The sequence below is a fragment of the Danio rerio genome, chromosome 25, assembly GCF_052040795.2.
Source record: "Danio rerio strain M-AB ecotype USA chromosome 25, GRCz13ab, whole genome shotgun sequence".
Classification (NCBI taxonomy): Eukaryota; Metazoa; Chordata; class Actinopteri; order Cypriniformes; family Danionidae; genus Danio; species Danio rerio.
This window is the reverse complement of record NC_141045.1, coordinates 34,177,501-34,190,957: the sequence shown is the minus strand read 5'-3', so window position 1 is coordinate 34,190,957 and position 13,457 is coordinate 34,177,501. Positions and strand designations below refer to the sequence as shown.

At 37.9% G+C, this 13,457-nt stretch overlaps 1 protein-coding gene and 1 long non-coding RNA gene across 3 annotated transcripts in view; one reads left to right on the top strand and one right to left on the bottom strand.

Annotated features, from left to right (window-relative positions):
- The window catches only part of LOC148679487 (uncharacterized), a 149,882-nt gene that overhangs the window by 22,814 nt on the left and 113,611 nt on the right, over positions 1-13,457 (bottom strand). The gene's annotated exons all lie outside the window — the stretch shown is intronic.
- Positions 1-13,457, top strand: part of lamb4 (laminin, beta 4) — a 76,222-nt gene that overhangs the window by 3,979 nt on the left and 58,786 nt on the right. For both annotated transcript variants that reach the window (XM_087310293.1, NM_173276.2), the window contains 6 exon segments: positions 473-520; positions 6,333-6,490; positions 10,938-11,073; positions 11,163-11,236; positions 11,341-11,529; positions 11,622-11,685. In XM_087310293.1, coding sequence (XP_087166419.1) covers positions 481-520; positions 6,333-6,490; positions 10,938-11,073; positions 11,163-11,236; positions 11,341-11,529; positions 11,622-11,685 — 661 coding nt within the window. In that variant the 5' untranslated portion in view covers positions 473-480.

Here is a 13,457-nt window from a genome sequence, read left to right as displayed (position 1 = left end):
AATTAACTTGTCCCAACACAAATCGATTGCGTGGAACCCAGCATTTTTTACAGTGAAGATTGACTTTCTTTCTGACTTTCTTTCCTCTGTTGAACACAAAAGAAGATATTTTGGAGAGAGCTGGAATCTGTAACCATTGACTTCCATTCTACTTGTTTTTCCGACTATGGAAGTCAATGGTTACAGGTTTCAAAACATCCCCTATTGTGTTTAAAAGAAGAAAGAACCCCATAAAGGTTTAGAACCACTTAAGTGTAAGTAAATAGCGAGTAAGTTATCATTTTTGGGTGAACTATCCCTTTAATTCTTCCTCACATTGCTCTTTCATTCATTCATTCATTCATTCATTCATTCATTCATTCATTCATTCATTCATTTATTCATTGATTCATTCATTCATTCATGTATTCATTCATTCATTCATTCATTCATTCATTCATTTATTGTCCTGGTGCTCCTCTCTGTCCTGCAGGTCCAGTTATGCTGCTCCGTCTAGAGTTGTCTGCGCTTCTGCTGCTCTGTAAGTTCGCTCATGTCTTTTACTTCGCTGGAAGCTGACAGTCAAATTACCTATCAGCCCAATCAGGGGAAACGTGTGATCACTTGCCACCCTTGGATTGTATTTTTTTTCACCCACTTGTTGACACTTGAACACTTTGACACGCGCAAGTTTTCTGTCGTTGCGTATTTTTTTCCATTTCTTTAGTTTTCATAGCTGAGCCAGTTTGAACAAATCGCTGTCACTTGAAGAAATTGTTCATGCTTGTTTTGGTTTTACATGCAGAATTTTGGCTTTAAAGTGTCCTGCTGTTTATCCTGGAAATACACACTGCAAAAATGCCTACTTCTGAAAATGGTTTCTGGGTAACACTTTAGTTTAGGTCACAATTCATGGTAATAACAAACCATTAACTAACATTGCTAGCTTAATAAATTACTAAAAGTAGGGAGAGACAGAATCTGCTGATATTTTTACTATTTCTGCTGAGAACTTTGTAGAAAATCTGCAGGTTTATGCAAAATGATTTTGGAAGTATCATAACTAAAAAAATATATACAGTTGAAGTCAGAATTATTCGCCCCCTGTATATTTTTTTCCTTTTTTTTCTGTTAAACGGAGAGCAGATTGTTTTAAACACATTTCTAAGCATAATAGGTTTAATAACTCATTTCTAATAACTGATTTATTTTATCTTTGCCATGATGACAGTGAATAATATTAGACTAGATTTTTTAAAGACACTTCTATACAGCTTAAAGTGACATTTAAAGGTTTAATTAGGGTAACTAGGCAGGTTAGGGTAATTAGGCAAGTTATTGTATAACGATGTTTTGTTCTGTAGATTATCGAAAAAATATATAGCTTAAAGGGCTGATAATTTTGACCTTAAATGGTTCAGAACATTTAAAAACTGCTTTTATTTTAGCCGAAATAAAACAAATAAGACAAACAAAGTTCCCTTATATAATTTATCTACTAAAACACAGAAAATATTAATTTACAAACTGTATTGTAAATAAATTACATTTTCATATTAGTCAATAATATTACTGAAATTAATTAAAAAACTGAATAAATATATATTTACACACATTTCCACAAGTATTTTGTAAGGTTTTGGGTAGGACTAGGGAAGCAGGGTAAAATCCTACTTTATAGCTAATTGTAACGACTGGGGTGGAGTGACAAAGACAACTGGAGGTAAGATCCAATATGCAGGTTTATTCAGCGTCAGGCAAGCAATGGTCAAATCAGGTACAATCGGGTATATGCAGACAAATCCAAAATCGTAGTCGTAAATCAGGCAACAGGTCACTAAACAGGAAAACATGGAATACAGGGCTAAGGTCTAACACGGAGAAAACAAGACAGGGAACCGCGTTGTAATGTCACAATGATGCTAACAAGACTCAGCAAACTGGCAGCGTGAATGTGTGGCTTAAGTATGGTGTGATATCAGTCTGTGACAAGGTTCAGCTGGTGATTGCAATCAGGATAGGTGAATGACCAGGCGTGCGTGTTTGTAAGAAGTGCATGTATGAAAATGTAGTCCTGGGATATGCGGAAGTGTAGTCCTGAGAGTTCGTGTGAGAACCAGCGATCTTTTGATAGCGATCGCTGGTTATGTGACACTAATAATGAACAGTAGTTTTTTGAAAATATAAATTTATTTGATTTTTATATAAATTTATAATATAATATAATATATATATATATATATATATATATATATATATATATATATATATATATATATATATATATATATATATATATTATATTATAAATTTATATAAAAATCAAATAAATTTATATTTTACTTCGGCTTAGTCTCTGATTTATCAGAGGCTGCCACAGCGGAATGAACCGCCAACTTCCAGCCCTTCCAGCTGCAACCCATCACCCCAAACACCTATACACTCTAGCACACACATACACTACGGCAAATTTCATTCATTTTCTTTTTAGCTTTGTTGCCTTTTTAATCTGGGGGTCGCCACAGCGGAATGAACCGTCAACTTATCCAGCATATGTTTTACGCAGCGGATGCCCTTCCAGCTGCAACCATATGGGAAACATCCATACACACTCATTCACACTCATACACTACGGACAATATAGCTATCTTTGGACTGTGGGAGAAACCGCAGCACGCCAACACAGGGAGAACATTCAAACTCCACAAAGAAATGCCAACTGCCCCACCCGAGGCTCGAACCAGCAACTTTCTTGCTGTGGGGTGATTGTGCTACCCACTGCTCCACCGTGCTGCCCCTACCACCAATTTAGTCTACCCAATTCACCTATAGCACATGTCTTTGGACTGTGGGGGAAGCTGGAGCACCCGCAGGAAACCCACGCAAACGCAGGGAGAACATGCAAACTCCACACAGAAGCACCAACTGGCTCAGCTGGGACTTGAACCAGTGAACTTCTTGCTGTGAGGCAACAGTGCTAACCACTGAGCCACTGTGTCGCCCATTCAACAAACAAATAGATTCAATTAAATTTGAATTGCAATATTTAAAATTAAAAAGTGATTATTTTTTATTTAATGTCTTAAGTTTGTAGTTGTCATATTCTCAAAATCCACATAAATTCTTCGATTTTTTAAATGCAGAAATAGCAAACAAATTGTCATGAGATTCTGTCTAGCCCTGGATATTGGTTCGCATTTAAACAGGACAATGGGTTATTTCAAGAAGCTGAATGTTGTGAGTTACCAGGGTATATTGGTGTGCATGTAAACATCCTCAGTTAGCTAACATTTTAGCACTTCTCCATCTCAACACTTAGCACTTCAGCACTCTTCACATAACATGGTCCATCAAGCTCAAGATATTTACTTGTCCTAAGACATAAAAAACACATCAGTAATACCCCCTTGTGGTATTTCTTAAAAGCTTTTACTTGTCTTAAAAAGGTGGTTTCTATAAAGCGTCTAAATGGGATTACATTAGTAAATTCAATCATCTTGCTTCCACCGCTTTATGTTAATGATCAGATCCTTGCAAATAAGTCTCAAAGCTTTAAGGAAAATGTTTCTGTAAAATATTCAAGCTGTTCAGAGTTTTTCTTTAAAAAGCAACTCAATTTATTTTGTCATCTATAAAAGGATAGTTTATTCATTCATTTATTTTCTTGTTGGCTTTATTAATCTGGGGTCGCCACAATGGAATGAACCGCCAGCTTATCCAGCACGTTTTTGCGCAGCGGATGCCCTTTCAGACACAACCCATCTCTGGGAAATAAAAGGGATAGTTCACCCAAAAAATATGAAAAATCATCATTTACTCTACCTTTACTTGTTTCAAACCTTTATTTTTAATTAAACACAAAAGAAGATATTTTGAAGAATGTTGGAAACCTGTAACCATTGACTTCCATGATATTTGTTTTTCCTACTATGGAAACAGTTGCAGTTTTTCAGTTTTCTTTAAAATATAAGGCCCTATCATACTCCTGGTGCAATAAGGCACGAGACATGTTTGCTGCGACGTGTTGCTATTTTCAGACCAACGCAATCGTAATTTTCCCGTTTTCCGTCACTTTGTTTAGATAGCAAATCCATTTGCACCACTTTGTGAACTCATGGGTGTTTCGGTCTAGAAAAGAGGTATGTTAAGGTGCATTGTTGGCGCGTTGCTGTTTGAGGAACTAAAATAGACACAATTGATCAGCTTAAAGCAGGGGTCTGTTCTTCGTACGTGGATTACTTAATTAGTTGGACTTGGTTATTGACGATTTAACATGATCCAGGATCGTTTTGTTGTTCAAAACTGATCCGAAAGTTGCTGTCATAGCAACAGTTCTGGTAGCTCAAACCAGGTCAGGAGCAGGCTCATTTCATATAAACAGGATTAGATCGGATCAGTTCAAGCAAAGAAAATACTGAAAGTATGAACCAAATTTTGATATTTTTTTATAGTAGTAGTTATGTAAAATTGGGAAAATAGTAAATAATTTAACTATATATATATATATATATATATATATATATATATATATATATATATATATATATATATATATATATATATATATATATATAATAATAATAAATCTGCAATCTGCACCCCCGAAATGAAAATACAAAGACTGCCACCTGGTGGTGCAAAGAGAATATTTATTGATATGAACTTTTCAGATCGCTTTAGTACAATTTGTGTATGATAAAAGACATGCACAATATGTGACTTTTTAAAAAGAAATAATACATTTATGCAGTCGTAAACATGTTTTGAAAGTTAATATGACAGTGATTTGATGCTTCACAAAAGTTGCAGACGCCTTTACCAATATCAAAATGCTTTTGTAAACATTTAGTTATTCTTTACACCAATTAAAAATCCAGCTACTATAATACTACTATGGCTACTATAATAAGGAAAATTGTGTCTGTCTTTGGACTGTGGGGGAAACCGGAGCACCCGGAGGAAACCCACACAAACACGGGGATAATAATCAAACTCCACACAGTAATGCCAGCTGACCCAGCCGAGGCTCCAACCAGTGACCTTTTTGCTGTGAGGCGATCGTGCTACCCACTGCGCCACCATGCACCCATGTGTATTAGGATATAACTCACTTTGTTATTATTGTTCATTTATTAGTTTGTTGGAAATTAGAGCTGAATTTAGACATAGTTTTGAAACAAATCTTTGCGCTTAACAAACGAAATTAATTATGTAGGCTAATGGATGTCTGTGTGGAGTGTACAATACTGTTTTCTTATCCACGAAAGAAAAATAGAAAGAGAAAGTAAACGCTGATTGGAGGAGGCTCGTTCTTTATCGTCACAATGCGGATGCTCTGTTTACCTTTTTCCTCACTTGTGAAGCGTTCAGTTTTTCCACTTACAAAGTCCGCCTTGTAAATAGCAAATACGCCATAGAGCTCAACGGACTCTTAAAGGGAATGGGAGATGAGACTCTGATTGGTTTATTCACAAAACACACCCATAACTAGGCCCACACGGAATCTGCGCGCGCAGAATTCCACAGATTTTCCGCAGATTTTCCCAAGAATTCTGCAGATTTCTGCAGTTTTTTAGCCCATTATAAATTCTGTTTATTTACTTGAGTAAATGTGTAAATCGGAATTTATTCAGTTTTTATTCAGTAATTTATTACTTTTTATTTAATATATTAAAGTGTAAGTTATGATACTCCGCTGGATACCCCCAAAATAATTCTGCAGAAATCCGCAGATTTTTACCAAAATTCTCCGCAGAAATAGCAAAAAACGTCCGCAGATTCCGTCTGGCCCTACCCATAACTGGTTAAGAGAATAAGCTCAACCCTGTTAGACCTTGCACAGTGACCCAGACTGAATTTTTCCATCCTTAAAATAGCAAAAGTCCATTCGGACATGCCCTTAATGCTTTTGCGCCCTGCGCTTCAGATTTTGCACCTAGATAGTTAAAATAGAACCCATAGTGCTCAACAAAACAAAGAAACACATAGTTTGGAGCGACTTGAGGGAGCGTAAATAGTGAGTTCATTAATATTTTTGGATGAACTAGCCCTTTAAGGTGCATAGAGAGGTCAACAGAAAGAACACACTCTGACTGTGCTGATTTCTTTCCTGTGATGACACATTTTTTTTGACAAAACACAGGAAGGCATACATTTACATAGCCAACAGGCTTAAGTTACATCATAGCCATAAATCATGATTCACTGCTGGCTAATTTAGAGGGAGGGGCATTCTCATACGTGAAAGTGTTTGATTGGACGCACATTTAAAGTACAGGACAAGTCATCAACCTAATTAATTAAGGTTTAGCTAACATTCAAACTTGATCTAACTGAACGTTTGTTGCTTGTAGTGATTGCAGCTCCAGTCCGCCTCCAGGACGAATGTGTGGGGAATTCGTGTTATCCTAACCTCGGTGACCTCATGGTGGGCCGTGCTGCTCAGCTCGCAGCTTCTTCAACCTGCGGTCTCTACAGACCGCAAAATTACTGCATCCTGGGATATTTGGAGGTCAGTTGTCAAAATCGCAATACTTCAAGGGGTCCAGATGTCAGTGAGGGGCATGCGCTGTAAAAAATGTATGTCTTCAGAGTATTAAACCAGAAATGGAAGTGAATTCAAAGAGTTTCTTCCAGAACATAGCTCATTGGGTTTAATGTAGAAGCCTTCCTTAGGTTTTGCCGCTATACAGCTAAAAAAAGAACGTATGCTTCAAGGATATAAATTCTGAAGTCCTTCAGCTCTCAAGCAAACACATTTCCCTTAGGAATGCAAGTACAGTGAAGTTCGCTTTCTTAGACCTATTTGCATAACATCTTCCCAATCCTAGATTCCATCCTAAAATGGTCCCTTTTCAGCACCCCCCTAAGATAAAAGATTATTTCCTCTCCTTTTCAGCGTGGATTGACAGCGCTCTGGCCAACCCTTTGGGTAATACATACTACAGACAAGTTGTGATGTGCCTTCCTGAGCTGTTGTATAGGTCATTACCTCTTCTCCGCCACAAGACTAATTTATGCCTGTTTCCATATTCCCCTTTCCTCCCGCCCCAAACCCCCGGCCCTGTCTATACAGGTGATAAAGCTGGTATGTGGGTGTGTCGCATAGCACTTATTTTGTATATTTAGAGCACTTTTCATGGGTTCCAATAATAATAAAAGGAAGCTGCAAATGCATTTCGGACGGTTTCCTAGGTGTTAGGCTGAGTTTAGTGATGCGATGGACAGCTCCTGTTCATACATGCCCGCAACTAGAGTATATTGCACTTTATTGTCTCAACATTCTGCCTTGCTTCAGGAAATGCTTATGAGTTTTTGCTAGGAGAGACTAATTATACAGAATAATACATAACTGCAGGAGCTTCTGCATCTCCCTGCTTAAGGACGATTTTAAAAGCAAAACTCACTCTGGAAAATTCTCTTTATTTGTTCATTTTATTTGTTCTTTCTTCTGTGGAACATAAAAGGTGATGGCTTTTTGAAGAACGTCCTGGTGGGTCTTTTCAGTATAGCGAAAGTGAAAAAGACTGTCAAGCTCCAAAGAAACCCAGCAAAAACAGTCTATAAGACTTTATGCTCCGCATCTCTCCGAAAGTCCTCCAAAATCATTCATTGGTTTTGTAAGGGCCTGACTGAAATGGAAGTTGTTATTAGTTGATTATCCGCCATTATTCACTTCCGCGAGGTCGTGAAGTTGTCAGGTCCAGTCATTAAAGTCACTCTTTCAGTCACATATTGTACATGAATCCGTTCTGCTGACAAACCTCTCTGCGGTTAATTTCCCATTTGCTTTCTTTGCTTTAGAAGGCATTAATCCCTAATGATATCAATGCTTCTAATTTTCCAAACATCTTGGCCTTATGAGTCAGCTACGGCAAGCTAGCATCATTTGTTTTCTGCTGTAAGATCAGATATGTCATCTGATGAAATAGCAAGCACCAATATTTCATTGTGCATTGGTCTATTACAGTTATTTTTATTAAAAGGGGTCAAAAAAAGAATGTAAAAGAATGGTGAGCATTTTCTCTTTTCTCTCGCTTTTTTTTATTTTTTATTTTATTTATTTATTTTTTTAATTTATTTTATTATTATTGTTTATTTTACTTAATACACCATGCTGTCAACCTCAACGTCTGGAACCGACCTGCTTTTTCAATTTGAAAAATTTATGCACATCATATAGTGTTTATGCATGTCATATACTGTGTGTCGCACAGTATGAGGGTTATAGTGTGGTTTATTATTATTCTTTTAATCAATTTTGTACTGTTATATATATATTTTTTTTTCTTTTTGTACTGTTATTGTCTCTTTTTACTTTTGTTTGTTAACTGTCATAAAAATCTAATAAATAAATCTTATAAAGAAAAAAAAAAAGAATGGTGAGCTGAGTGCATGGCTGAGTAACGTGAGAACCTACGAGACCTAGTGCGGGATTCAAAATGCCGTTGTCCGTCTGCTAGACAACAAACAAACTTCAGTGTTTTTTCCCCCCTGTTTTTTTCTTGTTTTTCCACTTTTCTACACACTTTTCCACCCATCTACAATCGGACTATACCATTACAACTGGATTATATATGGATATATATAATTATATATGGATATATATAATCCATATATGTGTATGTATGTATGTATGTATGTATGTAAGTATGTATGTATGTATGTGTGTGTGTGTGTGTGTGTGTATATATATATATATATATATATATATATATATATATATATATATATATATATATATATATATATATATATATATATATATATAAATATATATATATATATAAAATCAATCCAGTTGTATTGGTATAGTGCAAAAGAATTGCCAGCAAATCAAGGGCTGCCTCCTTCTGTGGGCCCTGGGGCTTCAGCCTGACCTTGCCCTTTTGTTAATTAGTCTTTGTTAATCCGACCCTGCCTACTGAATAGGTTATAGCATATTAAAGAACTGTACTAGTCACAATTGAAATATATACTAGTCAAAGAATAATCACTACTAAATAATGAATAAATATTAATACTATTAACTGAAAAAGAGGCAGCATGGTGGCTCAGTGGTTAGCTCTGTCGGCAAGAAGATCACTGATTCGACTCCTGGCTGGGTCAGTTGGCATTTCTTTGTGGAGTTTGCATGTTCTCCGCATGTCAGCATGGGGATTCCTCCGGGTGCTCTGGTTTCCCCCACAGTCTAAAGACGTGAACTGGATGAAATAAATTGGCCGTAGTGTGTAAATGTGAGAGTGTATGGGCGTTTCCCAGTACTGGGTTGTGGCTGGAAGGGCATCTGCTGCGTAAAAAAACATATGACAGAATAGTCAGTGGTTCATTCTGCTGTGGCCACTCCTGATAAACAAGGGACTAAGCCGAAAGAAAATTAAGAAATTAATGAACTGAATAAGAGGCAGCATGGTGGCTCAGTGGTTAGCTCTGTCGCCTCACAGCAAGAAGATCACTAATTCGACTCCTGGCTGGGTCAGTTGGCATTTCATTGTGGAGTTTGCATGTTCTCCGCATGTCCGCATGGGGATTCCTCCGGGTGCTCCAGTTTCCCCCACAGTCCAAAGATGTGAATTGTATGAAATAAATTGGCCGTATTGTGTAAATGTCAGAGTGTATCGGCATTTCCCAGTACTGGGTTGTGGCTGGAAGGGCATCTGCTGCGTAAAAAAAACATATGACAGAATAGTCAGTGGTTCATTCTGCTGTGGCGACTCCGATTGAGCAAGGGACTAAGCCGAAGGAAAATTAATAAATGAATGAACTGAAAATTAGGAACTGGAGTAGTAGCAGGAAAAGAGATAACAGTACTGTATGTTTTAAAAATTAAGTGTTAAAGGGCCATGACACCCCCCACTTTCGGTTAAAGTCTACTTCAGAATTTTTTCAAAAGATGCCTGATTAATGGGCGTGGAGCTCCGCGAGCATCGGGCAGGAGTGGGCGTGGCCAGCAGGGGAGAAGGGGAGCGAACAACTGTTGTTGTCAGTTAGCTCACAAACTGAGACACAAACCGTGAGACGCATGAGTTTATAGTTCACAAAGTTAAAATGCAAAGAAATAAACAGTAATTTAATTGCCCTGCAACATTTGTTATTCGTAATTTCATATACAGACAACCACAATTTATATCATTATGAAGATGTGTGTTCATGTAAACACTATGAGGATTCTCCCTCGATCCCCGTGTCTAAATTTTAGATCTTGAATGCAGACTCAGTGCAGCAGGTCTCCTGACCTGCCTATTTTAACCATTAGCCCTGCTGGTAATCTGGAGGATTTAGGCAAACACAGCAGCACGGCGATGTGTCTGAATGTGAACGAACTCCTGATAAAAGACAGCGTCCGCCATTCTCTAATTCTCGTGCTGCTCTCCCGACAAAAATGCTTGCAGCACACACACAGCTTTGCTGTATGATCGGCCCTGACAGGATCGTGGGGAAAAAACATGCAACAAACCCTGTGGATCATGGAAACAAACACATACGAGCCTTCAAAAACGGCTGCGTGCCGTTGGTCTGTGTCTCACTCACAGCTTGCTTGAAACTGGCAGGTCTGCCTTCGGAAAGCGCGTGCTCTCATGAATAATTAAGCAGCCGGCTCTTCTCATAGGATAAGAAAACTCCGCTATGAATAATAATGAGAAAGCGACAGGTCATCATTGCACTTGCAGTACTGCGCTACGTCGCCGATTTTGATCCCTCCCCAAAAATTATTTTAAACCCGGAAGCTGAAATTAGCTGACAAAAGCTCAAAATTATCCAGTTTTCCCCACAATTAAAGCTGACAGGTGCTAACATTGTCTTAACTGATGCTCAACACATACAAATCTGTTAATATAAAAAAAAAAAAAGTTCTCCACGGTGTCCTGAACCTTTAAAGTGGCCTGCCATAGACCACAAAAAACTGAATGTCTTACTACAAGTTGATAAACACTACTGCCCTTTATTTCGCTATTCAGAATGAGCGCAAATGCTTCACCTGTGACTCCAGGAGCCCCTACAATGACCACCACAATCCCAGCAGCCACCGCATAGAGAACATCATCACCACCTTCCAGCCCGAACGCAAGATGAAGTGGTGGCAGTCCGAGAACGGTGCGTTCCACAAACTAACATTACTGCACGATCTCCTTTGCTAACTTCTGCCTGTATCTGTAATTTAAACTTCCTTTTAAAAATCACAGGTGTGCATGAAGTGAGCATTCAGCTGGATCTGGAAGCAATGTTTCAGTTTAGTCATCTAATTCTGACTTTCAAGGTACATTCAGCTCTTCCAGACTGACAAATCTCATTTAAATTTTATTAACTTGGTTTTTCACATAGGATTGAGTCAGCTGCTTGATAACAAATGCTCTCAAACAGAGTTTCCGGCCTGCTTCCATGTTGGTCGAGAGGTCAAAGGACTTTGGGAGAACCTGGAAGGTTTTTCGTTATTTCGCAGAGGACTGCGCCAACTCATTCCCTGGCATCTCTGAAGGACCAGCTCACAGTATTGATGATCTAGTCTGTGACAGTCGCTACTCTGGTGCAGAACCGTCCACTGAAGGAGAGGTACATTCACAAAAAATGCTGAAATAATCCAGCTTCTTTAGTCACTTGTTTACATTCAATTCAGCTTTATCCTTTCTCTACTTTCCATTCAGGTGGTGTTAAAAGCATTAGATCCCAGTTTTGACATCCATGATCCATACGACTCTACTATTCAAGGTTCATGTCTCCTTTAGGGTTTTTTTTTTGTTTGTTTTAGAAATAGCACAGTGATTAAGATGTCAAGCCTAAAGGCATGTCCAATAAGCAAAAGACCTTGATATCTAAAAGATGAGCTCACAGTGAGCTAGAAAAAATTCACTGTAAAGAAAATGTACAGTGTTCAAACATGTTATAACGAGAGGCGTTTGAAGCACACAGAAAAACAGATTTTGCATGTGTTTATGTGAGCGTGCTATTGGATATATATATATATATATATATATATATATATATATATATATATATATATATATATATTAGGGATGTAACGGTATCAGAATTTCACGGTACGGTAATACCTCGGTATGAATGTCACGGTACGGTATTTATTGAATCATTTACAGGAAAAAACAAAACTTATGAAAATACTCCAAAAAAGTGCCAAAAGTGTCAATGACATACAAATTAGCCATCTATCTGTAAGCTTTGAAACAGGAACTTCAATTTTAATAACAAAAAATATTAAACCATGTAAAAAAAATAAAGTTTCAATTTAGTATTGTTGAAAACTCATCACATTCAACATTTAATCACTCACTCACCTAGATAGAGATGGGTTTAAAGGAAAATTATCATATAAATATAATCTGGTAAAAGCTGGTATCTCTGGGTATTTACAATGTCCCCTGCAACAGAAAAAAAACCCTCTCATTTGGGACTGAGGTTTCCGGGACAAGAGAGATATGACTTGGCCCAGGTTGACAGCAGTGGGTAACGTTGTGCATTGTCTTTCCCCCACTTGAGAGGACAAACCATGAGTGAGATAGAGATCTCATGTCTGCATCAATCTGAACAGTGTGCTGTGTTTCTGCAGTCCCCATGACTGATTATTAGTCGTATTCCCCAACTTGCAGACACGTGCACACATAGGGCTCAACCTGTGCAGTGCACATGCCCTTTTTAGTCTTGGATAGAAAGTTCCCTTCCAAAATGATCAAAAGTGCCCCCGCGACGCGACATACCCTCCGTCCCGCTATTCAGTACGCGCGCGACAACACAGCTGATAAGAACTCGCGCGACAACACCGCTATTCAGTACGCGCGCGACAACACAGCTGATAAGAACTCGCGCGACAACACCGCTATTCAGTACGCGCGCGACAACACAGCTGATAAGAACTCGCGCGACAACACCGCTATTCAGTACGCGCGCGGCGACAACACCCGCTTTAGGGTTTTCCAGCTCTTTTTGATCCCCGCTTCTAGCAGCACACTCCATTTCCGCATTACTGGATCTGTAGCGACAACAGACCGCAAGGGATTATGGCCAAGCCTGGGCTGATGGGAATTGTAGTTTTCGCTACCTCCCGTTCGCTTCATTCGCCTGAGCAAATTTTCTCAGAAGACCTATAGTTTTACCGAGTCATGCGACTACGGTATTATCGAAAAAAATTAATATTGCGGTATGACGGTATTTACAATACCGTTACATCCCTAATATATATTTATATATATATATATATATATATATATATATATATATATATATATATATATATATATCTATATCTATATATATATATATATATATATATATATATATATATATATATATATATATATATATGTGAGCAATATCCCACGAGTAGCAGTGCGATATGGCTGTATATCTGGCTGCTATGAGTGTGATATTGCATTTATACAACAGTTTGACGGCATAATTGTGTATATAAAAACAAAATCAAACATTGAGAGTCTCGAAAACCCTTTTGTATGAGGAACTACTTTCTT